General features: G+C 38.1%; 1 protein-coding gene across 2 annotated transcripts in view; it reads left to right on the forward strand.

Moving 5' to 3' along the window:
* The window catches only part of ERC2 (ELKS/RAB6-interacting/CAST family member 2), an 858,173-nt gene that overhangs the window by 226,211 nt on the left and 603,994 nt on the right, over positions 1 to 27,968 (forward strand). For both annotated transcript variants that reach the window (XM_087866956.1, XM_087866957.1), the window contains 2 exons: positions 7,294 to 7,368; positions 10,185 to 10,226. In XM_087866956.1, coding sequence (XP_087723082.1) covers positions 7,294 to 7,368; positions 10,185 to 10,226 — 117 coding nt within the window. The remainder of the gene's footprint in view (positions 1 to 7,293; positions 7,369 to 10,184; positions 10,227 to 27,968) is intronic.

A 27,968-nucleotide genomic window follows, 5' to 3' on the forward strand; every position in this document is an offset into this window, starting at 1 on the left:
GCATTCCCTACCCTCAGTCCCTGGCAATCAGGATTGTATCTTCTGTTTCTATGAGTTTGGCTACTCTAGATACCTCATAAAAGTGAAATCATTCAGTATTTATCTTTTTGTGACTGCTGTATTTCATTGAACATAAGGTCCTCAAGGTTCATCCATATTATAGCACATGTTAGAATTTTGTCCCTTTTGAAGGTTGAGTAATATTCCACTGTAATTATATACCACATTTTGTTTATCCATCCATCTGTTGATGGGCATTTCAGTTGTTTCCACATTTTGGCTATTGTTATAATGCTTCTATAAACACGGGTATACAAATCTAAATCACAGTTTTGATGAAATGAATGATCAATTAAATAGCACCCTATGGAAATAGAGCCTTCCATTCTCCCACAGCACATTCCAGTCAAACTTCACTCACACTCTCCACCAGAACTGCTCCAGTCAATGTTACTAATGGCCTGCCGTGCTCCCAAGTCCTGTGGTCCATCCTCTAGTCTCATCCTATTAACTTCTCAGCAGCAGTTGATAAGGTGGTCACTCCTGCATCCTGGACTCATTTCTTCACTTGATTTCTGGTTCTCTTCTTACTTCACTGGTTATTCCTTCTCAGTTTCCTTTACTGCTTCCTCCTCACTTCTCAGTCCCCTTAATGTTGGGTCGCCCCCAGGCTCAGTCCTCTTTTCTCTCCTCTTCTTTCTATGCGCAATCCCCAGTTGATCTCATCTGGGCTTACAGCTTTACGTACTATCTACTGGCTGATCCCAAATTTTTATTTGTAGCTCTTACTTCTCCCCTCAGATCCAACTCATCTATCCACCTGCACACTCAGCACCTCCACTTGAATGTTTTATAGCATCACAAACTTCACCCATGCAAAACCAAACTCTTGGTTCCCATAACTCTCACTTCTCCTCCCCAATCTTCCCTATCTTGGTTTTCCACCTGCATTTTTCCTGTTGTCCAGGCTAAAAGCCATGAAGCCATCTTTTACTTCTCCCTTTCCTCTCCAGGCAATCTTTCAGGAAGTTAAGTCAGCCTCACCTTCAAAACATATCCAAACTCAGTTCCTTCTCATTGCTTATCATCCCTTGCTGGGGTTATTCCAGTTGCTTATTACTACTAGTCTTTCTAGTTCTGCCCTTACCTCCTTCCTCAACCCAAAACCATATTGCAGTCAAGCAGCCTGAGCAAACTTTTAAGGATGTGCATTATATCATCGTTTGTCTTTGCTCAGGACCTTCCAGTGGCTCCCATTTTCCTCAGAGTAAAACCATTGTTCAGACAATGACTCCAAATTTGGACCCAACGTATCCTCCTGCACCCTTGCACTTCTCTGACCTGCTATTTTCCCCATCCCTTATGTAGTGCTAGCCTGGTACTTAAACATTTGCTATTCCCTCTGCTTGGAATGTCTGTTACAACTGGTTCCTCCATTTCCTGTAGATTTTGCTCAAATGTTACCTTTGCACAAAGCTTTCCCTAATCACTCTTTTTAAAGTTGCAATCGATTACCTCACACAGTGTGTCCTGTTCCACCTTTCTGACTTATTTTCCTTTAAAACACTTAACAACAAACTGGTTTGGTTTCCCTTTTAAATTATTGTGCATCTTTCTCATTGAAATTAAAAATGCATAAGGGCTGGGGTATTTGTCTGCGTGGCACACTGCTGTGTTTCCTATATGCCCTGCATCAAATTATTATTTGAATATATGAATCTGCCATATCTTAAGACTGATGTGAGTTGATGTTTGAGATTATAGTGCTACTTTCCTGTCAGTTTCTTCAACTGGTTTTGTTCCTCAAAAGTGGTAATTTAAAAATATGGCTTCAGATTCTTTGGCACTCTTCCCTGAAATCTGAGCAGGCTTGTAACTGCTTCAACCAATGAGTATGACAGAGGTTATGCTATGGGACTTCTGAGGTTAGGTAATAAAGGGCTGTGCAGTCTTTGGCTTATTTGCTGAAGCGCTTGCTCTTAAGTGTCTTTACGCCTAAATGTAAGAGGTTGACATCCTGAGGCTGCCATGCTGTGAAGAAGCCCAAGCCACATGGAGAGGCAATATATAGGTGTCACCATATATAGGTGATATTCTGGCGAAACCCAGCCTTCAAGTCTTCTTTTGGCCAACACACCAGATACATGAGTGAAGAAGCCTCCTTGGAAGTGGATCCACCAGTCCCAGCTATTCTAGTCCCTGACATCATGCTTTAGAAACAAGCCTTCCCCAGTCTATCCTTTATAAATTCCTGATCTAGAATTCATGAACATAATCAAATGGTGGTGGTCTGATACCACTAAATTTGGGGTGGTTTGTTCCATAGAAGTAGATTATCAGAAGAGTAAAGGGGAAAGGTCAGATAAAAATAGTGAATTACCTTTGCATAGAAAGTTAAGTTTTGAGGTTTTGGGTGTGTGTGCGTGTGTGTGTGTGTGTGTGTGTGTGTGTGTGTGTGTGTGTGTGTGTGTTTCCTACTGAAGAGAGTAGATGCTGTGTGCAAACATTATTCTTCCAGGCTTATCTTGGAAGCTAGTGTCCATCCACATTAACTCACTAGACTCTAGATATTCATTAACTTCCCAGAAATGTCATCCTAATGAACCACTTGAGATTTCATGCTTAAAATTCTGGGTTCTTGGTGTATTTCTATATTGGTCACCTGGAGGAGCTGGCAGTTTTAGACCAGCTAAGGCCAACCTTGTCTTGAAATGATAGGAAAATATACATTCCAGGTGACAGTGTCACAGTGAAATACTTAAGTTTTTGATGCTGCCAATTTTCTTCTTTTATTTTTATTCTGTTTTTAAAACTGAGAATTAGTATAACTGGAAATAACAGCCAGTGATCAGCATTTCAAAGTCAGCTGCCTATTAAAAATCTGGATGTTCAAAGAAACCCACTCATAAAGTTCCCCATTCTGTATAGAGCGGGGAAGAGGTGTGCCCAAGGTCTTAGGCTGGGACTGTGGGCTCCTGACTCCCCATACAGTGCTCTTCCTTCTCAATAAATGTTTTTTAGCCTATAGTCCAGTTCAAAGATGAACCTCCCAGGTGCTGGAGCGGGTCCTGTGAACCAGCCAAAATGGGCACACCATTTTGTTTGTGTGTGCTTTTGTACCCATTTCTGGAGAGAATCCATCTAATTCCATCTAATTCTTATAGAGATCAGTGACCCAGAAAAGCACAAGTCTGCTGTACTTGATTTAATATTGTCCTTTAAAAACTACCAGAGTGAGTTAAATCTTGTACTCCCGCATATCTACACCGGATGCTTCTAGGGAAATTGTTTAGTAGTTTAGGATTAGTGCATAATGGGTACACTTTTCAGATAGTTAAGCATAGTTGGAACACCCAGCAACCAACACATCTTACTGTCTATTTAGAGAAATTTGGCAAGCACTCATTAAAATCACTTTTGTGATTCAAAAGCTACAACCAACACAGGGCTGATTAGGTATTATTTTTCCTTATAGTCACTGCACTAGTTAAGGCAGAGAAGACTGGGATCTTAACAGAGAAAGTCTGAAAGTGCAGAGGCCAACTCAACAGAGGTTTCTTTTTCACGCACACCACCATCCCATGTGGGTGTTCAGTGGCCTTTTTATGTGGCATTTCAGGAACCCTGGCTCCTTTTATCTTGGAGTTCTACTATCTTCTTGGATCTTGGAGTTCTTTACTTTTAATCAGCAGACAGGAAAAGAGGGAGAATTGTGGACAGAGTAAGAGGTTTTTATGGAAGTTGAATTCTTCATTTCTGCGCATATCCCACTGGCCAGAAATAAGTCACATGGCACCATCTTGATACAAGGGCAGTGGGGGTGATGCTTCCTAACAACACTCCACATTAAAGAAGAGGAGCACAAATCTTAGTCAGACAACTGCTCCTGTCTGCTACAATCAGAGTGAGTATTTTAATGATCCTAAATCTCAGAAATGGATGAAGTGTCTGAGACAGAACTTTCAGACAGTCCATGATATCTGTATGTGGATTACGATCTTCACTTTCCTGGCATCTTAGGAATTAAGGTGATCCTCAGTAACTGTGAAGTCAGGAATGATTGAAATATAGTATAGTTAAGATAGGAATATTGCAATTTTCAGGTTATTGGAGATTTTATTTTATTTTACTTTTTAAGGAGTGACACAGAATCTAAGGGCCCAATCTGGATTTTGAGCTGGTTTACACTATAATGGAACTTATAAAATTATAAGCAATGAAAACTCTCTTTCCATTTTTTCTTTTTTCTTTTTTTTTAAAGATTTTATTTATTTATTTGACAGAGAGAGACAGCCAGCGAGAGAGGGAACACAAGCAGGGGGAGTGGGAGAGGAAGAAGCAGGCTTCCCAGCGGAGGAGCCTGATGTGGGGCTCGATCCCGGGACTCTGGGATCACGCCCTGAGCCAAAGGCAGACGCTTAACAACTGAGCCACCCAGGGGCCCCTCTTTCCATTTTTTCAAAACTATTTCTACAAGTTTAGCTTTGTTATTGCATGTTTGCCCTTAAAAATGTTTTTGCGCTTGGCAGAAATTATAATAGTGCATGCCTTTACCCTATGGTTTTTATTTTCTACTTGTGTTACTTAGTTGCTTCTTAATTATTTTTGCTTGTTTTATGGAAGCTTAACCTCTCTCCTCAAATTATCTTATGATTTTTATTCTGGAACTGGGTTTGGCTGTAGTATGAAATTACCATGAATTCGATTCTCAGCTTTTTTTCATTAAGATGCTTTTGATGCCACGTGGTATCAGAATTAGTGACATGTGAAATGTATTTCTTCTCCCACCTACCATGGAGCAACTCTGACAAGTGACTTACTTTCCATTTTTTATCTATGAAATTTTATTGGTCCAGTGAACTCCAGCAATCTTGGAAGTACGTTGAAGGCTAAGTAGCTTTCTTTGGAGGTTGAAGTCCTTATGTGATTGACCCAATGGTGTGCTGGAACTGGATTGTACTGGTCCATGAAAGTCAAAATTGGAAACTTGCTCTAACAGATAATGTTACAATTTAAATATACAAACTCATGATTAAAGACATTGTATTAAAACTCATGATTTACTAATTTTTTTGTTATATTTTACTATTATTTATGTTCCTGAGGTTATTACATTTATTTTGTCCATATGATAGAAATACTATACAATGGGGGGCACCTGGGTGGCACAGCAGTTAAGTGTCTGCCTTCGGCTCAGGGCGTGATCCCGGCGTTATGGGATCGAGCCCCACATCAGGCTCCTCTGCTGTGAGCCTGCTTCTTCCTCTCCCACTCCCCCTGCTTGTGTTCCCTCTCTCGCTGGCTGTCTCTATGTCTGTCGAATAAATAAATAAAATCTTTAAAAAAAAAAAAAAAGAAATACTATACAATGGGTGCTATTGTGCCTCTCTTCCCAACTCTGCATTCAGTGATACCACTTAAGTAGCTTGAAGTTGGCCATGGTGGGTGCTGGTTGTTAAATGTTTACCAGTAGCCCACTGGACTCACCACACAGGTCAGATTCTTCATAGGGTAAGTGTTGAGACTTGAAAGAGACATGTAGTGGCAGGCACATTGTAGATGCTCAGTAAAGGGAAGCTGCTTTTAAGGTCATTCCTTCAGAAAATCTCTGCCGTTTCCACGGAGTCTAAAAGTGACCAGTGTTGCTGGATTATTGTTTTTAGTCCAGGGCCTCTAAAAGGACGGGAGATTTCTGTCTGTCAATTCATAAAATTGGAAGTACTTGACTCCGTCTCTTCCAAGGATATGTTAGGGAAAAAATGTTTTAAATGATGTGAGACTACTTTGAATAATTAGGAAGCACTAATTCAAATTCTTCTCAAATTGGAGGTTGAGAAGTAGTTTAGCATAGGTTTGCTGGTTTGTGCCAGTGGTGACTTTGGGAAGAAATGCTACATTCTAGAGCTTTAGTGGTGATTCTCCAGTGGCTGGTCCCTAGACATGTACACAGCATTCCAAGACCAGTCTTCTTTCAGCTGCTGGCAAATAAGAACAATGTTAATAAAATATGGGCAAAAGATTGTTTGTTTTATTATCCTGAGAAGAATTATCTTTTATTTTGGGACTCTGTTTTTCTGACAATGTTTGCATTAATATGTTCTGTCTTTATGAAATGGTGATGGTAGTAGATGGTAGTGGTGGAATGAGAATTAATTTTAATATCTTTACTTGAAAAGAGCTAGACGTCACGTTGGTTCTCTTCTCTAAAGCCTGCGGTGTTTTTTTGTTTGTTTGTTTGTTTGTTTTTAATGTTTGTGGCCCAATGGAATAAGAAGGGCTAGAACTACTTCATGTTGAATTTAAATGATTTTTCTGCAAGTAAATAAGTCTTACGGAATTGTTCCATAGGTGACTTGTATCAGCAGCATGGACATATGTGAGTGCTTTTGTTTACTCTTCTCATTGGCTACTTTCATAAAACTGTTGCTAATTATTATTCAGAAAATCAAAGCATAAATGAACAAACCTTATCTTTATCTCTTCTTCTGTCAAGGAAACTTTCAAAGTCTTGACAGAACTGTTCTTTGGAGAAGAGGCATGCAAAAAGTGAGCCTTCCAGCTTAAAACTGTAATTATGTTGTTTGTGTTTTACCTAAAGTTATATTTGTCATATTCCAGAAGTTCTTGGGTCTGCATCTGGCTTTAACCATTTTTGTCTCCTTGCTAACGCTGTTGATATTAATGCCAATTTTAATTTCTTGGCATCATGAGTGCATAAACATATCACACACAGATGTGATTTTGAATAAGGACTGAAACTGTAAATTAGGAAGCAAGATATTCACAGTGTTTCATCACATCAATTCACTCCAAAAAGTGACACAGTGGTACTGAAAAGGTCTTATATTGCTCATTTCAAACCTACCTCAGTAGCAAAATGCCATGCATGCAGTGGATTTGCAGCCACGTTAGTCATTTTCTTTCCTCCGTTTCCATGCTGTGTTTGTATTGGGAGCACAGAGTAATGTAATTTAGTAAATTATGATTTGATGGCTGGGCAACAGCCCCAGTGTTGAACAGTATTTGGACTATGATTACTTGCTGGCTTTGTCACAGTTGACATTAATTATTGATGGAAGTTTCAGAAGTAGCGCATGTGCCAGGAGCTTTTCACCGGAACGCAGGCTCCAGGCAGGAGGGATGCTAAAGAGGGTGGGGGAAGAGTCACCTGTGGCTTGTTTATGTCTGTGCACAGCGAGCCTGCACCCAGTGGGCTGTGTGGTACCTATGTAAAGGTCATGGTATAACGGAAGGATGAACCGTCAGGCTTATTTCTATCGTGTTCCTCCCCAGGAATTGCACCGAAGGAGCCAACTTCAGCCGGAGCCAGCCAAGACGAAGGCTCTCCAGACTGTCATTGAAATGAAGGTAGGAGCTGTTCACATTTGTCAAAAACAGCTGTGCCTCCAGAGTTTGTTCTAACTTGATCGTGCCTAACATAAACACTTGAAATGAACCTTGTGTTTTTCTCTAGGCACCCTGGTGGGTGCTTTTCTTCTGGATCTTTTTGCCTTCTTGGGTACATTTAATTTATTGGCCCTTTAATTAGGATGTCTTTTCTAGGCAAAAGAATAAAGGGCTCAAGTATCCCTTGGCTGAAAGGAGCTGGGTTCATTTCCAGAGCATGGCCAATGCTTTCAACCCTAGGGGAGGTTTTGTGTGTGTTTAAAAAAGGAAATTTCTAAAGCTAGAATAATTTTTTTCCCCCTTTTCATTCACATTACAATGAAAAGACACTTAAGAAAAACTAAGACTTGGCAAAGAGAAGTTGCCTTATATGCAATAAAGTCGTTAAATAATTAAAATTATGCATTCAGCAAAATGCGCTTTTCAAAGAATAATACTTTCCCAGGACTTCAGTATTTTCTCATAACCAAGTCTGGAAGTAATAATAACTTATTAAATGCTCATAAGGTATCTTAGTTAGCTGCGGAAGCATAGAGGCATGTTATTTAAAAGAATCAAAGATCCTCATGGATAGATTTAGGGCATTTAAAGAATAATGAAATAAATGATGATGGCTGAGCCATGATGTATGATTAAGAAATAGATTTAAATGAAACCCAATTGCTTTGTCAGTATCTAGAAATGTAAATAAAAGTTTTTTTACTTTCAGTGTTTGCCAGAAGGAAGCAAATAGTGTTTATCTTAAGAGTAAATAATTCTTGATTTAAATTGTTTCATGAAGAAAAAAAATTCATGACAATGATGTTTGCAATCTGGTATTCCAGAGTTTAACATTTGAGAGTTTGCTGATCACCATTAGCCTACAAGAGAATTCTGTAGGTTGCTGATAGGATAGGATAATGATTTTTGTCTTTTTTATAGCACATGATTTTGAACTGTCTGCCAAAAAATTCCTAAGTCCTGGGGATAAAGAAACTAACACCAGTTATTGAATATTTGGCATGTACAGTTCTGACTTGGGATTTTTTTTTTTTTTTTTTTGTCAATGACAGTGTCTTCATCCAAGTGAATTTTTGTGGAAATAATGTAGAGCATTTGCTTTTAAAACTCTGTGTCCCCCAAATGAGGTTTTATGAGTTGAAACACTCATAATGCATTTGCAGCAAATTGGTTTGAAGAATATTGTCAAAGGAACCAAATGCCAATAAGATTGAATAATCCTTGCTAATCTTGCCTTATCAATTCATTTGGAATTTATGTAATTTAAACTTGTTTTGAAAAGAAACTTATCATTCTACACTTGTGGGGGAGTGTTTCATAACTGAGATTTCTTCCTTACTTTACACTGGAACCAAACTTGAAACTTGGTTAGGGCTTTTTCTTTCTTTTCTTTCTTTTTTTTTAAAGAAAAGAAAAAAGACAAAAAATATTATTTTAAAGATTTTATTTTATTTTACTTTTTTGGAAAGAGTCTTTCTTCCGCCCACCTCCATGCCTACCACCCCAGTCTCTGGCACAGTTACTCATGGGAAAGACGATGTATATAAAATCTATTTCCAGACTATCCTTTCTTTTAAGAAAAAGAGTAAGAGTGAATTCCAGGAATCTTTGGAGAAACCAGGAATGACATCTCTTCCAGAGCAGTGGGCATTTTTCATGTAAAGATCTCTATTCAAAGACAATTAATAGCTTTTGGTGACTTTTAGAAGTAAAAAATCTGTTTACTTACGAGTGTTTCTAGTATCGTATGTTTTATAAGAAAACAAAAAAAATTAGTAAATATACTCATTTAGGCTATCTATATGGGAAGGCATAAAACATGACTTTTAGGGCAAATTTCACATCCATATATTATCAGTAAATTGAGTCTGGAGTTTTTCTTTTGTGGATGCCAATGAACACATTTTTAGGACAAATGATGATCAATATACTTGTCAGGGAATTGAGCCTGGAGTTTTCCTGTTGTTTTTCGGATGTGTATTAATTTCCAAACCACTGCCTTCTGTTTTGTCAGTGGAGAAGTCTGGGTCCCATTAGCAGCTATACTCACCATGTAAAAATTGAGTTATGGAGGCAGATGGTAGAAGGTCATCTTTTCAGCTGTGTGTGTAGCTTGTGACAGAGGCTGTGACCTCATCCAATTTTGTACATTACATCCCTGCGAATTTGGAGGGAATATTAGAAACCTGTATTTTACAAACTTTAGGGTTGACTATCAAATATGACTGCCCCTTAAACCTGGTGGGTGGAACTTAAGACATCGTTGTGTTTTAACTTAAACACCTTTGGGTAAACATTGGTGTCATCTGTTGCCTTGACAAAATCTAAAGTTAAAAGGAACTTTCCTAGAGAAAATTTGACCTATAGTTTCAGGGAGATGACGTGAATTAGGGCTAAATTACCTCTACTAGTTCCTTGCTTCTGAGAGAAACTGAGGGTGAACTCTGACCCCTCATCTTCGCCACACATACACTTTGCATCAGCTTGAGAAAGTTGTTTATTGTGAAAATCTGTGAAATCTTGCCTGAATTCAAGTAGTTTTAGAAACTCGGTCTGGAGGTTTCAGCAGATCTCTACGTGCACCTCTCGGCTTGTACATTGTGAAAATACATCTCTGTGGGCAAGCATTGGAGAGGGCCATCTGCCGGCATCAAAGCGGGAGTAATTCTTTTGCAGCCCTCACATCTACTGCAGCCAATTGAGCCAGGGGGGTTAAGGTCATCTGAATGAAAATGAAAGGAAGTGAATGAAGTTATTTGTGATTTATCTTCTTGCAGGAAGCTCCAAGTTTTAATTTTGATCCTGATTTGCTCTGGCAGGTATGTTCCAGGTTTGCACTAGAACATGGTGTGTATTTCTCACAGAAATGAGTTTTCTTGTAGATGGTGCAATGCTCCTCCTTTTCTTGCTTTTGTGTCTAAAGATTCTTTACTAAGCTCCTCTTTCCTGCTTTTATGGAGTTCTGTCAATAAAAATGGTAGTTAAAAAGCTTTTTCCCTCTTTATTTTTTTTTTTACTGTTAATTCCTTTGAAAGAATGTTTTAACCTACTTTTATTATAAATTTGACATGACATAAAGATGATGTCCAAAGGTTTCACTTTCTGAGTTTCATTGATAAAGCTGTACCCAGTTTCTTTTTAAGAAAATGAATTACAGTAACAACAGTACTTGTCAGATAATCTTAAAATTGTTTTCTTTGTTAGTTAAATCTTCCAAGTGAAAGAAAATCTAATTCAAAATGGCTAAGGCCGAAAGGAAATTTATTGGCTCACTCAACTGGATAGAAATGGTATTGCTTCAGGCACAGCTTGATCCAGGGGCTCAAAGGATGTTAATGATCCCACTTTCTCTCATTGGCTTCTTTCACGTAAACTCTTATTTTCAGACAGCCCTTGTCTGCGCATCTGAGCAAGATGGCTATAACAGCTCTAATAATCACAAAAGGAAAGGATAGGAAGAAAGTTGTGTTTTAAGGAAATGCAAAAAAGAAACCAAACCCAGAATAATGATAATTACTGGGATGGTGTGTAAACTTCACTCTAAAATTAACAGCCCAGGCTAAACAGGAAATACACAAAGTTTCCTAGTTCTCATTTGCTTAATAAATTAAATGGCACTCATTCATCAAGAAAAACAAACTTTATGCTAGCACTAACTTCAGCAGAATTTATCAAATGGGACCTAAGTGAGTGCTGTAAGGGATTTAGTAAAAGTTGCAGAAAATGTATTTGATCTGGCGAATTTATTATCTAAAGTGGATTAAGAAGCTAGGAGCATAATGTCACTAGGTGACAGTATTTCTGTGGTAACTAAAGTGAGAATTGTGGGTGTTTAGCTTTCTAGTCACATTACCAGCCAGGCAATTGTGTATCATAAGTGGTTCTTCTTCAGTAACATTTGTTCCCACCAGGCTTTTCTATGGAAAATGAGCATTGAGCAATTCAACATTGCGCTTGACTAAGTTGCTGATTTGTAGTTGTGTTGTTGATCAAAGAATATGACTTGGCATTCAGGTGCTAAACTCCAGTGGCAAGGTTGATCTTTTGTTATTAAAACTAAAGACCAAGCCTTGTCTTTTTTTTTTTAAATTTTTTATTACGTTATGTTAGTCACCATACAGTACATCATTAGTTTTTGATGTAGTGTTCCATGATTCCTTGTTTTCATATAACACCCAGTGCTCCGTGCAATACGTGCCCTCCTTAATACCCATCACTGGGCTAGCCCATCTCCCCACCCCCTCTGAAACCCTCAGTTTGTTTCCCAGAGTCCATAGTCTCTCATGGTTCATTCCCCCTTCTGTTTACCCCCTCTTCATTTTTCCCTTCCTTTTACCGATCTCCCTGCTATTCTTTATGTTCTACAAATAAGTGAAACCATATGATAATTGTCTTTCTCTGCTTGACTTATTTCACTTAGCATAACCTCCTCCAGTGCCATCCATGTTGCTGCAAATGTTGGGTAATCGTTCTTTCCAATGGCTGAGTGATATTCCATTGTATATATGGACCACATCTTCTTTATCCATTCGTCTGTTGAAGGGCATCTTGGCTCCTTCCAGAGTTTAGCTATTGTGGACAATGCAGCTATGAACATTGGGGTGCATATGGCCCTTCTCTTCACTACGTCTGTATCTTTGGGGTAAATATCCAGTAGTACAATTGGGTAGCTCTATTTTTAACTTCTTGAGGGACCTCCATACTGTTTTCCAAAGTGGCTGTACCAACTTGCATTCCCACCAGTAGTGTAAGAGGGATCCCCTTTCTCCACATCCTCTCCAACATTTGTTGTTTCTTGCCTTGTCAATTTTTGCCATTCTAACTGGCATAAGGTGGTATCTCAATGTGGTTTTGATTTGAATTTCCCTGATGGCTAATGATTTTGAATATTTTTTCATGTGTCTGTTAGCCATTTGTATGTCTTCGTTGGAAAAGTGTCTGTTTATATCTTCTGCCCATTTTTTGATTTGATTATTTGTTTCCCATGTATTGAGTTTGAGAAGTTCTTTATAGATCTTGGATAGCAGCCTTTTTTCTGTAGTGTCATTTGCAGATATCTTCTCCCATTCTGTGGGTTGCCTCTTTGTTTTGTTGACTGTTTCCTTTGCTGTGCAGAAACTTCTTATCTTGATGAAGTCCCACAAGTTCATTTTTTCTTTTGTTTCTCTTGCCTTTGGAGACGTGTCGTAAAAGAAGTTGCTGTGGCTGATGTCGAAGAGGTTACAGCCTATGCCCAAGTCTTGTCTTACTGCTCAGGCAGATGACTGCTGTTCTGCATGGAGTGGAGCTGAGCTGCGGTTGGGTTAAAAGATATGCTGATTATTTGGTCAAATTCAGCCACTAGACATGGAGGGGATGCAAAGTGGCAACTTTTCCCAAGGTCACACACCTAGGAAAGGAGTGATTTCAAGTTCAAACGTAGGCCATTGAATGCATCCCAATTCCCAGTTCAAACTTCATTTGAGTACTGGGATCTAGTCAAGAATACCACTTTGTGGCTGAAATGTTTTCTTTGGCTCTAAGGCCTCCCTATGTTTATTTCTTCCATTTTCTGAACTCTTACCTGTTTAAGTCTAAACCCTGCACTCTACTTAGAATGTTTTCTTCTCTTAGGATGAGATGTTCATAGAATATTTGTTTCAAGTCTAGTTTTTCTAGCCAAGCCATTATGATGGCTTTTAGACCTTAAAACTATGCCCCACTCTGCTTGTGGCTGTTAAAAAGAATAAGAGCAGTAACAAAAAAAAAATACCACCTTGCACCATTGGTGACAGCCCACAGCCTGAATACCACTAACCACACATGGGAAGCCAGATGCAGGGACCTAACATATAATAACCTGTGAGTAGGCATGATTAGCTCCATTTCACAGATGAGGAAGTTGTGTTTTAGGGAGGATAAGTAGCCTGCTAAGGTCCTACATCTAGACAGTTGGCAACTGAGTTCTGTATGCTTTTACTGAAGACATACCATAGGTTCAACTGGTTTTTCTTTCAAAAACTTATTTTGGAAATTATGCACTGGAGTTTGTATCATAGAACAGGTTGAGGCAGCTGTTGGGAGCTGGAGAGGTCTCTGGTATTTTTGGGAAAGTGTTATGTGCTTTGTGCTACAAGGTTAGAGGCATCCTTTTTACATGTAAGTGTTATCAGCCCTCCAAATAGGGCTCCAAATATGTACTCTACTGCCAACGTATGCCCTCTATTTCCCTCCTGAGTTTTAAGTCTTGCACTGAAGTCTTTATAACAGTTGGAGCATAATTCATTCATACTTGCAAAGCCCTGTGTTCTTGATTTGTGCTATCCATTTACGATACCAGAAATTATCCTTTAGCTTATTTTTTTCTTGAGAAATTTCTTCATCGTCTCATCTTTCAACTTAAAAAAAAAAGTTTGTCCCATTTAACTATTTTCCTTAAATAAGGGGAAAAAATGTGGGTTTTAAGTGATAGCCAGAAAAAGCAAAATGTCAAGCTAAATGTTAGCTCTGGATGATATATAGTTGTTATTTGGAAGCAAGGAAGACTTTAAAAAAAAAGATGAGACTTCTTTCCTTTTTTTGCCCAAACTGTTCTTATGATGTGTTTGAATATTTGAGTTGCCAGTCAATAATTCCTGCTACGAACAGGTTTAGTTTGTGTGAATTTAATTCCTGAAGTTGAATCACAAACACCTGTGTGGACTGAGGAGCTATTTTGTGCACAGCACCATGGTAGACCTTTCAGAAAAACTGAGCACTCAGTTTTTAAGGGGCTAATGGAAGGAAGTACATAAGCTGGGATCTAAGAATGGCAAACTGGACTGCAGGGACTCAGAGGATATCAAATGAGAGAGGGGCAGGGAATGATTCCTAATGGAGGTAGCATTTGAGGAGGGCCTTGAAAAGCTGGCATGATTTTAATAAATGGGAGAGGGATGATTTATAAACAGCAGGAACTGTAGGAGCAAAGGCAAGGAGGCTGGAAAGTATGAAGAGTATCTGGGGAAGAGCAAGTCATTCAGTTTGATTAAGAGAAGACTTCTTAAGTTCAAAAAATAATAGAAGATCAAATAAAACCATAAGAAAGTGGGAGAAAAGAAATAATAAAAAAGCTGAAATCAATGAAATAGAAATAAAACATATACAGGAAGGGAATACCAAAGCCAAACACTGATTCTTTGAAGAGTTTAACAAAAATGACAAATCCTGGTTAGAATTATTGGGAAAAATAGCCAATATCAGGATTGAACAGGTATATCACTGTCAATCTTATTGACATTAAAAATATGAGGGAATTTTATTAACATTATCATAATAAAGTTGAAATTTTAGATAAGTTCTTTTAAAAATACAACTTGTCAAAACTGCATGGGAAGAAATAGAGTATCTGAGTAGTCCTAAATATTAAAGAAAACGATTCTGTATTTAAAATCTTACCACCAAAAAAGCAACCCTCAAATCCAAAAACCAAACCAAAGAAAAAAACCTGCAGGCCCAGATGGCTTCTTCAGTGAATTTTACTAAATATTTGAAGAAAAAATTATCATTAGTCATACAGAAACTATTCCAGAGAACAGAAAAAGAGGGAACGCTTCCCATCTTATGAGGCCAATGTAACCTTGATATTAGTACCCAACAAAGTCATTACATGAAAGGAAAATTACAAGCAATCTCTTTCATAAATGTTTATGCAAAATATCCTACAGAACTGAAAATTAAATGACATGACCAAGTGACAATTAAATGACATGACCAAGTTGCGTTTATTCCAAGTATGCAAGGTTGGACTAATATTTGGATATCAATCAATGTTATTTACTACATTAATAAGATAAAGGAGAAACATAAATGTAATTTCAATAAATGCAGAAAAAACATTTGATAAATGCAACATCCATCCATGTAAAAAAGAAAAAAATGCTTTTTTGCAAACTCAGATTAGGAGAGGATTTTCTTAATTTAATAAGAAGCAGCTATAAGAAAACTACAATCAACATCATATTTACTGGTAAAATGTTAAAAGCTTTCCTTATGTTATAAAAAATAAGACAAAATTGCCTATTACTGTCACTTCTCGTCCATAATGTTCTGGACATCCTAGGTATAAGAATTATAAAGAAAGAAATAAAAGCACTTTTATTCAGAGGCACCAATATAGTGTGTGTAAAAAATCTCATGAATTCATATATAAACAATTAGATTAATAAACAAATTTAGCCAGATCTCTAGTCAGTATTTAAAAAATGAATCATATTTCTACATGCCAGTTACAGTTACAAAATGAAATTTTGAAAACAATATCATTTACGATGGCATTAAAAAACCCCAAATATCTAGAAGCAAATCTAACAATGGTGGTACAAGACCCAATTTAAATAGAAGATTCAAAACATAATTAAGTGTGGAATAACCAGAACCTTGAAAAAAGTGAAATAGCTATCAACAATGGAGTGGATAAATAGTGAAATATTCATGCAATGAAATGCTATATGGCAATGAGAAGGACCAAACTATTGCTTCATATAACAATATAATTTAATACCCCCAAAAGAACAAAAGAATCCAGACACAAAAGAACACATACAATATGATTCTGTTTATATGCGTGTATTCCAAAATAGGCAGAAATAATGAATAGTGTTAGATGTCTGGATAGTGGATAATTTGCAGGAGTATGGGGTTATTTAGACTGGGTGGGGGCATGAAGGAAGTACTTCTGGAGTGCAAGTAGTATTCTATTTCATGACTTGGTTTGCTTGTGTCCAGGTGTGTTTACTTTGTCATAATTCATCATGCTGAAAACCTATGATTCAGCTAATTTCTTATGTATAATATACTTTAAGTAAAAAGTTTATTTAAAAATAAAGGAAGAAAAACTCACCAGTAAAAAAACAAATAATCTGACTAAAAATGGAGCAAAGGATTTGAATAAGCATTTTTCCAATGAAAACGCACAAATGACCAAGAAGGACATGAAAAGATGTTCCAACAGGAAATGCAAATCCAACCCTCAATTAAATACAACTTATCCCGCACTAGGATGGCTAAAATAATAAAAAAAAGACAGGTAGTAACTAACAAGGGTTGGGGAAGATGTGGAAAAACCATACTCTCATATTGATGGTGGGAATATAAAATCAATCAGCCCATTTTGGAAAACTATTTGGCAGTTCTTCAAAATGTTAAACGTAAGGTTACTGTATGACTCAGCAATTCTCCTCCTAGGTGTACATCCAACCAAACTGAAAACATACATAAAAACCTGTACACAAATGCTCATACACCATTATTAATAATAGCCAAAAAGAAATCCAGATGTCCATTATCCTATATGAATAAACAGAATATGGTATACCCACATGGTGGAATGTTATTTAGCCATGAAAAGAAATGAAGTACAGATACATGCTATAACCTGGGTGAACCTTGAAAACATTATGCTAAATGATTCCATTTATATGAGATGTCCAATATAGATATGTCCTTAGAAATAGGAAGTAAATTAGTGGTTGTTAGGAGATGGGGAAGATGAGAAAGAATGACTGCTAATGGGTGGTGAAAATACAGTGGAATTAGAGAGTGGTGTTGTTGCATAAACCACTGAATAGCACACTTTAAAAGGATAAGTTTTATGGCACATGTACTGTATATCGGTAAAGCTGTTATTCAAAAATAAAGATATTTCAAAGGAAAGGATCAATAACTTTGATTACTTAAAAACTAAAAATATAGACAGAATTATAACTAATCAGGAGATATATTTCTAAGGTTTATAGTAGTTGGAGACTTAATATTCTTAATATACAAAGAAGGTATATTTATCAGTGTGGAATGAAAGCTTGGGGGAAAAATGTACCAAAATGTTGACACTAATTCTGAATGAGTTGATTATAAAGGATTTTTTCCTCTTTTTTTCCCTCTCCAAATTTTTATGTTTTCAGTAATGTGCATTCATTACACAGGAATGATCAGGAATTATTAGGAAAAACAACAGTAAGTTCATTAAAAAAAGCTTAAAGCTGCACAGTTCTTCTATCCTGATTTTCTTTGGCTGAAGAGAGAAGGTTCCAAAGAGGAGAAGTTTAGATTATGGAAATTGATAATTTGGCTCTGCTGCTTACTGCTTCTCTGACTCCGAATTTCCCATCTGTGAAATGGGACCATGATACCAGCCTGCATAGGGTTGTGGAGAATATTAAAATGAAGTAAGGCATGGGAAAATCCTGGTATATAATAAGTGCCCAAAGAATTTTTTTCTTCTCTATCCATTCCCTTTCAGTCTGGAAATTGAGTTTTACCTATAAATAAGATGATATCTTTGAACAAGGATAGAGAAGGAATTCAACAAGTTTATTTCAGGCAGAGTCTTAGCTCAGAATACATACACAGCTGGCATATGGAAAGACTTTAAAAGCATCTTTGAAAGGAGAAACCGTAGAGAAAAAAATAGCAATTCCCAGTAGGGCTGTGGCATAATAAATGACCTAGGGACCTGGCTTTCCGGCTGTTGGGCCTTTGGCAAGTCACTTGTCTTTTCTGGCTCTCACTATTCTTATTTGGCAAATGAAGAGATTGGACCAAGAGTCCTGCTTTAAAAATTCTACCAAGTCTTGAGGCTTGGTGACTGGCAATTTGGAGTCTCAAAGGGCCTGCCTGGGGAGTCTGAATTGACATGACATTCTTGCAAAGTTTAAATCTTTGCTTTGTTTGCTCCATTTTGGCCAGCCCTTACCCAGGCCAGCAGTGCCTGCATTCTCCCTTGTTGGTGCTCAGGTTCCCAGCCTATTGTTTATTTAGGGATTGCAATTTCCTTATTGGCGTGCGCCTCCGCCAGCAGGGTTGAGAAGTCAACCACAGGCCTCATGTGAACTTCCCCTTTCAAGTTTCAGTAATGACAGTGTACTGGCCGTCACATGCCTCATCCCTAAGGCATGGTCCAGTTTCCACATCCATCAGGCCGTGCTGGTGACTTGGGGTGGCCTGAATTCCTCTGCCGCCTGTTGCTTTTTCCATGAGACAAACTGGTTGAACATAGAAAGATTTGTGGTATGTTTTGGAGATCCTAAGAATGAAGCCCCAAACCAGGGCTGTTGAAGGCATCGTGGGGACAGTTAAAAAGGAATGGGAAGAGCAAGTTCAGGTTGCTAGAGGCCAGTGAAGAGAGCTTCGTAACCCAATCTTTTCCTAAAGAGTGTTGGAAGAGAATAGAGGTATTGGATGTCCATCTTTTCCTTACTCCTTGAAATGCAGTCACTGTTTTACAAAGTAGTATTTCTCTGGATCTCTGGGAATTCAAGCTCTCTTTGCGTTTATGAGTATGTGAAAGATGACTTTGAACCAGCCTTAGGGAGAGCAGGGCTGCACACAGCACACACTGAGGGGCTACGCTCTCATCTGGAAGCAGTTTCTGAAATTTCTTCCTCCCTATCCTCTCTCCCCAACCTCTTCACTATTTTCTTTTGACCTTGCTCTGTGATCTTGAAAGGCTAATCGTACTGTGTGGAAGAAAGGATCAAAATAGCCCAGCTTCTAGGTGGCACACCTTATCTGAAGTCAGTTCTCCTGAGGTTTTCCTGGAGACAGCAAGGTCCCACTGCGTGGTTTCCTCTCTGCTATATGTGGAGGGAAGCGTTCCAGTGTATTAAAGGTGTTAAAAAGTGCCTGAAGAGGACAATGTAGGTGATACAAACAGACTTTACCTAGCACATCATGAAGCTAGAAGTTCTCCATATGGAGAACTGGAAAATGGGGTGGGAGGAAGGAAGCTTTTATAGGATAAAGAATAAAGAACAAGGAAGAAAAAAAAGTAGAAGATATCTGATTGGCTGGGACCACATAGTAAAACTCGTTTAAGGTGAGAAGGAACAAGGAAATTAGAACTCGGAGTTGGCTTGGCATGTGGGGATTGGCTGACTGGATACACTGCATGTCTGGTCAAGTGGAGCATTTACAGGGATGTGAAAGTTATCTAAGTATTGGTTTGCTGACAAGGAACCCCAGGCAGAAGTTGAGCCATCTTGAACCTAGAAAGTTATTTCAACAAAGGGAAGATCTTTGGCAAGTTATTTACCTTCTATAGGTCTCCTGACCTATAAAATGAGTAAAATAAGTACTTAATTCACAGGGTTATAGGGAAGATTAAATGAGATTTTCTAGCACAGTGTTTGCATTAGTAATCAGTACACATTAGCTGTTGTTATTATTAACTGCATTTTTAATGATGGAATGGAGAAACATTGCTTCTGTCCTGTACTATTCTTTCTATATATTCAGATAATGCAAATATATTTATATCTTCAACATAAATGAGGAAGAAAACATAGGTCTAAAAAAGAAATCTTTTAATGTGGCGTTGGTCCCCTCTGAGAAGTTTATAAATAAATACAAATTTTTGTGTCACCTCTATCCTGAAAGGGAATGTCCTTGGGTGACACCAAGTCATTGGTACTTTTTATCCACTCCCGAGATGAATCTGATGCACCTAGTCCACAGACTGGCCCTGGGGAGCCTCTTCATTAGTGTGTTTCACAGGCACATGGAAATGATTTTGAATTAACCAGTACTCCCTTCCATGCATTGGGAATGTAGAAAGCTATCAGTATTAATTGAAGCAACTTTCTATGAAGGGCCAATAGTCAGCTGAGAGGCACAAGTGCAACTACACTGGTTGTTAAAATATTGAAATACTTCTGTGGTTATCTCAGATCCCCAGACTACCCCCCCCACTCCAGCAACTAAAGAGATAGCCCCTGGCCTTTCAGAGACTTCCCAGATCTGGTTCCATTGCTCTAGGAGGTGTCTGTTCTGGTTGGTTCTTGTTCAATGCTGTACTGGTTGTTGAGTGACTCAGCAATCACCCTGATTCTATGGAATTTAAAGTCTGCTCAAACCTTTTCTGACTCTCTTTCTTGAAACTTCACTCTCTTATTTTTTGTGACTTTTTCATGATTTCCATCAATTTTGCACCTCTTCCTTTTGATTCCTGTGCTGTTTTCTCTATACTATTTCTTAACCATGTCTGAGAATTCCTTCACCACTAGGCTGATGATCTTTCATCTCTACTGTCTCAACTCCCATTTTGGCTTCCATTTTTATTATTAGCTTCCCAAAGGGCATCTTGTTGCCTTCTTTTTACCAGCTTATAAATGACTCCCAGTCATACCCAGATGCAAACTCCTACTTGATTCTGAAGAGCGCTTATCATTTCAGCCCCTTCTTCTTTTTCGACTCCTCTGCAACAAAAAGTGATCTATACTTTTTAATTAGTCCTGTCTTCTTACTCCTCTTTGTACATAATTCATGCTTGTTATCTTATTCTTTCAATTTATATTAATTAAATATTATGTGCTGGACACCATGCTGAGTACTCTTGACTTTGCATGTGTTATTCTGGCTGGAAAGAATTTCATCTTCCTTATGATAAACTTATTCTTATCCATCTTCAGACCCTATTTTAGGCTCCTGTGCTTTCTGGAGATTTGTTGATTCTTCAATGATGGTCTTACCCATTTCTGACCTCCCTTTGTAGATTTGTAGAATATTGTATCTAATTGTATTTTGGTATTACCTTTCATACTATCACTTTTGTGGTATACTTTTCTGGTTGCAAGTGGCTGAAACCCTGCTATTGTATTTTGGTATTCTAGGGGAGTAGATGGTTCAGATATAGCTGTACCTAGCTGTTCAAATGATGTTATAAGGGCCCAATCATTCAGGCAGATTCTTTTTTTTTTTTTAAAGATTTTATTTATTTATTTGACAGAGAGAGACAGCCAGAGAGAGAGAGAACACAAGCAGGGGGAGTAGGAGAGGAAGAAGCAGGCTCCTAGCAGAGAAGCCTGATGTGGGGCTCGATCCCAGAACGCTGGGATCACTCCCTGAGCCAAAGGCAGACGCTTAACGACTGAGCCACCCAGGCGCCCCCATTCAGGCAGATTCTTAATCATGGTATCAAAGAAGGCAGTAACCAGCCACAGGCCCATATTTTTCTTATCATTCATAATCTCAGAAAAGGAGAAACATAGGCTCAGAAAAGGAGAGGCCTCTGAATTTATGTTAGTCCCCTAAAAGAACTCTAATTGGCCTTAGTGGCATAATGAGGTCACTGCAGATCAGTCCACATCCAGAGAATCCATGGTACTTGCCACATGAAAACACCACTAAAACCACAGGGAACTGGGGAGATGTAGTTCCCAAAAAGAAAAGAAGCTTAGCAGACAGATAAAAAAAGTAATTGATAAATGTTACAGCTAGAAATGGGAAGAAGGTAATCTTTGTAGAGCATCCATTGTATGTTGGCTGTTATTCTGGAAGGTGTACATATTCTCACTCATGTAATTTTTTTTCTAAGATTTTATTTATTTATTTGACAGAGATAGAGACAGCCAGCGAGAGAGGGAACACAAGCAGGGGGAGTGGGAGAGGAAGAAGCAGGCTCATAGCGGAGGAGCCTGATGTGGGGCTCGATCCCATAACGCCGGGATCACACCCTGAGCCGAAGGCAGACGCTTAACCGCTGTGCCACCCAGGCGCCCCTCACTCATGTAATTCTTATAACAACCTTAGGTTATAGGATTAGTGACCTTAGGAACATGTTCACAAAATTAGACAGGGTAGACTAAAAGTGGAAGCTATGTCTTCTACATGTGCACCTCACAGAACTGGGGAATGGGTGGGGACTTACTATACTGTTGTTGGCTGGTGATAATAATGATGGCAACCCTTTACTCTCATGGGGGAGGTTCCATGATAGGTACTTTGCACGCATTATAGGTCACATGTAACTTTCATGACATGCTCTTGAGCATAGTCTTATTTCAGAGAGCCTCGGGATCTTGCCCAAAGACGTAAAAGCCTGAACCAGGTTTTACATCCAGGTTTGTGACTCTTGAAGGGTCAGGAGGATTGTTTTATCTTTGGCTCTTTTTTTTTTCCTCCCCAACTTGAGTCTGTTAACAACACAGCAATAACAAAAACAACAAATTCATATATGGAGACACAAACCTGAATGGTTGCATAGTGTCCAGAAAGAAACACATCTTCTGCCCATGGTCATTAGCTGTGTGCACAGAGACAGGATGACAGGAAGGATGCATTCCTGGGGCATGGACTTCGTGAAGAATGAGTCAGAAGTAGGCAAAAGAAACATTGAAGCACCCTAATTGCTTTGAATTTGACCTGATTCTGTCCTTGTAGATTTTTCTATGAAGAATTAGGTACTGTATGAACAAAAAACCAATACTGTCACCAAAAAACAGCATGTCCCCTATTATCTTCTCATCTAGGTCACTATCTCTTTACAGTTTGATAAGGCCAAAGAAGTTAAGTTACTGATTTTTTGTTTTTAGTTTTTCCTTCTAACATGCTTTAGGCCCAAGTTGACTTCTTTCTGGAGTGCTTGACTTGGGCTTACAAAACTGTGGTTAATCCCACACAGTAAACCCTTCCAAAGTCAGGGCGTTCCTCAGATAGCCTAAGACCAAGGGAAGCTGAGTTATGTTTACAACTACAACTAGATGAGTTTTAAAAGTTAAGCCTTCAGGAGCCTCTGTGGCATCCAGTAATAATAGTCTAGAATTTTATTCTAAATAAAGCATAATATAATTAGGTTGGGATGTTTCCTGAACATTAGATCACGTCTTCTTCCTTAAACCAAATTGGCGTTACGTTTGTTGATCAATGTCCATAGACCGATATGCGATCACGGTGAGTTCCATGCTCTGTGAAAAACTGCTTGTATTTTCTTCTTGGCCTGATATTAAAATGAAACCGGTAATTCTTACTGTATTTGAAAAAAAAAATCACATTGTGACATTCAGCAATAACATAATTGTTACTTTTTGTGACTAAATGATATTGCTTTTTTGATGTTCCACCTACTCATCATTTCAGTGTTCACAGTTCTAGAGAGGAATTGAAATCTTTTTCTTGCTGTTTAAAGGGAACATAATGTTCAACAAATACAAAAAGGGTAATAAAGGCATCTGGACTGACAAAGATGCTCCAGAAAGTTTACTCCCAGGGTTGGTGTACACTTAGGCTGAGATGGATAGCTCTTGAGAGTAGGTTAACATTTTTCTAAATGTACTTGGCTTGTAAAGTCATCTTGGTCTCTTCTGCACTGGTCAGTCTTGTCCCTCATGTACGTAGGACACCTGTAGTCATTTAAAACACCCACGTCACCTGAGAACCTTGTGAAAATTTGGATTCAGATTCAGTAGGTCTGGGTTGGGGCTTGAGATTCTGCATTTCTAAAACTCTCTCAGGTGATGTCAGTGCTGCTGGTGTGTGGACCACACTTGGAGTAATAGTGATCTAGATTGTACTCCATGTTAGAGAGAGAACGGTGCCTGTGAATCTTGTTGAGATCTACCTAGTATCTCACAAACCTGATGATGTGACTGGTACCCAGTAGATTCTCAGTATATATTTGTTGGATGAATGAGAAAACTCCCTGCGTCTAAGTTTACTATCAATTGTAGCAGACACATCCTAGAAAAACTCAGAAATAAGTAAAGAAAAGGGGAAAAAAAGATACCAAAGCAAAGATAAATGAATTTAAGTCTTCCCACCTGATTTTCATTTTCATTGCTGTAGTCCAGCACCTGTGCTAATACTTATGGCTGGTTTAAGAATCAGCAGGTGGGCCTGTTGGGTTGATGGCTACTAGGGATTCAGTTCCAGTGGTTTATTTATTAATTGCCCGTCAAATACCTATTTTACATCTTTTGAATGATAAATGTAAAATAGTCTTGGGTATGAATCTTTAAGTAGGAGTTATGATCTGCAATTGATGTATAAAATTTTTATAAGTATTATTTTATGAAGGTGTGGAAAGAAGTGATTTGAAAGATATTCAATTCAGATATTTTTTTCTAACTAATAAGGACTGAGCAAACACATTTCAGCTGTTTTTTCCCCGTCCTGAAACTTTATGTCTCACATTCTTACGGTCCTTAATGAAAATACGGTATAAAAGCAAAAACAATTTCATGGTTGTCCTATCTCAAGACTACTTGCAAAATGTTACCTGAGACATGGAGTGGTAGGTTCTGAGAGCATATGTTCTTTCACTGCTCTGAGCTCAGAGCAGGCTGTCAGTAGACCACTTTTGAGTTACAGAAGCCAACAAGGTGATCTGGATATTTAAGCACCTAATTATTTTAAATGGAGGGTAATGATGGTAAGTTTTCCCTTGAAGAATCCAAATCACTGTTTTGATTTTTCACTTTAGTCTATAACCCTGATCTTAATGTGGTCATTAAAATCCTAATTTTGTAAATTTATTTTATTTTTTTAAGAATTGACTTCTAGGGGAATAATACTGGAAAAATCAAATTAAATAGAATACTTTGCTGTAGGACTTCCCCAGAGCCATTAATGCTAATGTGTGTAGGGGATCCCCAGTAAGCATTTCTCAAACTTATTTGACCCTGCAACGCCCTTTTCACAGAGCTTTTGTGTTCTGTGGATTTTGGGAAAAGCTGTTCTTTGTTGTATTTCACTTTCTCCATCTCCAAGGACGGCCCACAATGATCTGCTTTGAGAGTTTGCTTATTTGTGGAACATAATCAAAATGAATACTTGAAAGTCACTACATAAATTATTTTAAAGTATCAGTGGTAAGTAACATGTGAAAATGTTCAGATGAAGAAGACTCTGGTAATTGGGAGTAAATATTGCTCTACCTTCTGAAACTTCACTTTTCAGGATGTTACAGCATTATGTCTTCACTCTAGATCAGTGCTTAGAGTTCTTGAGATGTGCAGTTAGCATCAGTTTTGAAGGGTAACATATACCACATTGAGCCATATTAGGAACTGTGCGGTGGTTGCCTTCCATAGTTCTTTTTTTTTTTTTTAAAGATTTTTTTATTTATTTATGTGACAGAGAGACAGCCAGCGAGAGAGGGAACACAAGCAGGGGGAGCGGGAGAGGAAGAAGAGGGCTCCCAGCGGAGGAGCCCGATGTGGGACTCGATCCCGGAATGCCGGGATCACACCCTGAGCCGAAGGCAGACGCTTAACGACTGCGCTACCCAGGCGCCCCAGCCTTCCATAGTTCTTAAATATAGAAGTTTATAGTAATTCATCTTAGTTTTAGAGATTTGAAAAAAAAGAAAAAGATGAAATTTCTTCTCCCTGAATTCCTCAAACTGAGGCAGTAGATGAAATTTCTTCTCCCTGAATTCCTCAAACTGAGGCAGTAGAGCAGCTGTGACTATGGCAATCATTTTATTTACCTTTATATTTCACACTTGGATTTCCTTACATCATTTTCTGCCTCAGCATTTTGAGTATCTTCTTGGACACAGTCAATACACCATCTGATATATCTATGTATTTTGTATCTATTCTCTGTAGATCTTAATGATATTATCCTATTTCCTTTGCTCTATGCTCAGGATTTCAGGTATGAGTTCTCTTGTCCTTAAACTGGACTTCTTAAAGAACAGAAACATAAACAAGGACAGGAAGAAAATAGATCATTATTTAAGTGATTTCCACAACACCTTTCTTTTTTTTTTAGTATTTTGGGATACCTGTGGCTAAAGGGAAAAAAAGCTTGTGAGGATAAAGAAAAGTTGGTTAATTTAAGGAAATCAGTAAAGTTAAAAATACTATTTTTAAAATGTGTTTCACTATTTGGTGAAATTTTAACTCAGACGCATATCAGTCAAGATAATTTTTTTATGTTACACAACTTTCTGTCTTAACCCTGTTCTGATCTTTCTTTAGCAGTGTGTAATTTTTTAAAGTGTGGTAAAAAGCTCTTTCTAACCCAGTTAGAAGCCGGTGATTGTGGTCATTGCTAACTAAAGCCTCAGGATTTGACTGAGGGGAAAACTGAGGGTAATCCCCCCCACCCCACCATGTGATTGAGACCTGAAATTCTAAGTGTATCAAAAATTAAGATATAGGACACGAGGACCACAAACCATATTGCACACACACACGTCTTTATACATGTATACGTGTGCATACATACATACATCTGAATATGCTCACTTGAGACTTGGGTCTGAAATCCTAGAAGATTTTGTATTAGAATAGCAGAGGTGTAGGCCTTTCCTTTTACACTTAACTACAGTTAAACTCTTGTAAACGTTGTTCTTAGATCTTTATAAATGCTGAAAGATTGTATCTCAAAAAGAGGAAATCTCTGTCATATTGATTAGAGTTTTAATTGATAAATATCTTTTTGTATGTTTTAAAGTAATAATATAATCTTAAGGCTTTCATGGGGATAAATACAAGTGTTAATAGCGGGTATATCTGGGTGATGGGATTGTGTGCAGTCATAATTATCTACATAGCTTTTCAAGTTTCTATAGTGAGTATGTCCTTTTTTCTCTTCTTTTTTTTTTTTTTTTTTAGATTTTATTTATTTATTTGACAGAGAGAGAGAGCACACAAGCAGGGGGAGTGGCAGGCAGAGGGAGAGGGAGAAGCTGGCTCACCCCAGAGCAGGGAGCCCGATGTGGGGCTTGATCCCAGAGTCCTGGGCTCATGACCTGAGCCGAAGGCAGATGCTTAACCGACTGAGCCACCCCTATAGTGAGCATGTGTTAATTTTATAATCAGAAAAAAATGTTGATTTAAAATGACTGCCATTTATTTAAGAAGGCTCTTATGAATGTTTAGAAGTTCTTTTTCTGCATCCATTTTATTATTGCTGCTCTTTTTATCTACAGAGTTCTCATAGTTCAGAATGCAAAGGAGTCACTACAGATGCCTCCCTACATTCATCAGCTTGGGCTGGTATAACAAAATACCACTTCTGGGTGGCTTAAAAAACAAAAATGCATTTTCTCACAGTTCTGGAGTCTGGAAGTCCCAGATCAGGGTGAGATCAGGGTTGGGTTCTGGTGAGAGCTCTTTTCCTGGCTCGCAGATGGCCACCTTCTTGCTGTGTCCTCATATGGCAGAGAGTAAGAGATAATAAAGAAGCTCTCTAGTGTCTCTCCTTATGAGTGTCTGTTCTTCACCTTCATGACCCCATGTAACCCTGATCATCTCCTAAAGGCCTCATCTCCAAATACCATCACATCTCCATCAAATTAGAGGTTAGAGCTTCAACATAGGAATTTTGGAGGCATGCAGACATTTAGTCCGTGATACTCCTTTCACTCAAACTGGCAGTTTACAGGATTTCTAGAAATTGCATCTAGAATAGAAAAAGATGAGTAATGGTTATCTCTTGATGGTAGGATTAGAGAGGATTTTCTCAATTTTCTAGGAATTTAAGGTGCATTACTTTTATAACTGGAAAAAGTAAAATAAATATTATTTTTAAAGGGAAATGAAATGCTAGAGCATATGACATTCCATAATAATGTTGTGGATTTCAAAATCTTTTTATTTCATCTTCTTGAGGTTTTTCAGAGAGTTAATAAAAATGTCTTCAGCGCTTGGATGTTCACATGTAGTGTCACTCAATAAGAAGTTGTTTCTCCTCATTTTCCTCCATTTAATGATGATGACAATGTTAAATGATAATTGTAATGATTATTATATTGCCCCATGAGACATGCCATCGACCACATAATATAGGAAATTAAAATGGAAAATAGCCACAAAAGC

The sequence above is a fragment of the Ursus americanus genome, chromosome 14 (assembly GCF_024610735.1).
Source record: "Ursus americanus isolate L20-20 chromosome 14, mUrsAme1.1.p, whole genome shotgun sequence".
Classification (NCBI taxonomy): Eukaryota; Metazoa; Chordata; class Mammalia; order Carnivora; family Ursidae; genus Ursus; species Ursus americanus.